This window comes from Sinocyclocheilus grahami, unplaced genomic scaffold (genome assembly GCF_001515645.1).
Source record: "Sinocyclocheilus grahami isolate Dianchi unplaced genomic scaffold, SAMN03320097.WGS_v1.1 scaffold16037.1, whole genome shotgun sequence".
NCBI lineage: Eukaryota > Metazoa > Chordata > Actinopteri > Cypriniformes > Cyprinidae > Sinocyclocheilus > Sinocyclocheilus grahami.
This window is the reverse complement of record NW_015515973.1, coordinates 24,042-24,555: the sequence shown is the minus strand read 5'-3', so window position 1 is coordinate 24,555 and position 514 is coordinate 24,042. Positions and strand designations below refer to the sequence as shown.

Below are 514 nucleotides of genomic sequence, written 5' to 3'. Positions count from 1 at the left end.
GAATAAAAGCGCCATAATTGACACTTTTTACTATTGGTCGCTGAGCGGTCCGGTAAGGCGTGAAAGACTGATCCATATAGGATAAAGTTAAAACACTATAAATTTCACTTTTCTCCATTATGGAACTCTAGCATGTGGTATTAAAAAGAAAAAAACCTTACTCGAATGGTTTCAGATGCAAAGTGGCTCTCAGATGTCATGAGATTGCCAGTCTCGTCCAGTTTAATGATGGCCCCAGCGTTAGCCTGCACCTCTGCCTCAAAGGCTTGATGTTTCTGGAGCTTTCCCTAAGAGATGGGGAAAAAATACTATATGAGACAAAACTGCATCATATGCAGATTTTTATTAATAAACACTGTATATTATGAAAATGCATTTCTTCTGAGAAGTTTCCAACTTTGCAAGGCCTGATTTCAACCAATTGCAGAATTATCTCTATAAACGTCTGCATAAGTCACAACACAAACCTTGTGACCAAAGTCACTGCATGCATGTGTTCATTTACCGTATTCAG

The 514-nt window shown here is 38.5% G+C and overlaps 1 protein-coding gene across 1 annotated transcript in view; it reads right to left on the bottom strand.

Annotated features, from left to right (window-relative positions):
* Window positions 1–161: 161 nt before the first annotated feature.
* The window catches only part of LOC107579268 (spectrin alpha chain, non-erythrocytic 1-like), a gene marked incomplete at its 3' end in the record, with an annotated part of 24,026 nt that continues 23,673 nt past the window's right edge, over window positions 162–514 (bottom strand). The window contains exons 5-6 of the mRNA XM_016265112.1: window positions 398–407; window positions 162–287 (exon numbers count right to left, since the gene is read on the bottom strand). Of these exons, the coding sequence (XP_016120598.1) occupies window positions 162–287; window positions 398–407 (136 nt within the window). The remainder of the gene's footprint in view (window positions 288–397; window positions 408–514) is intronic.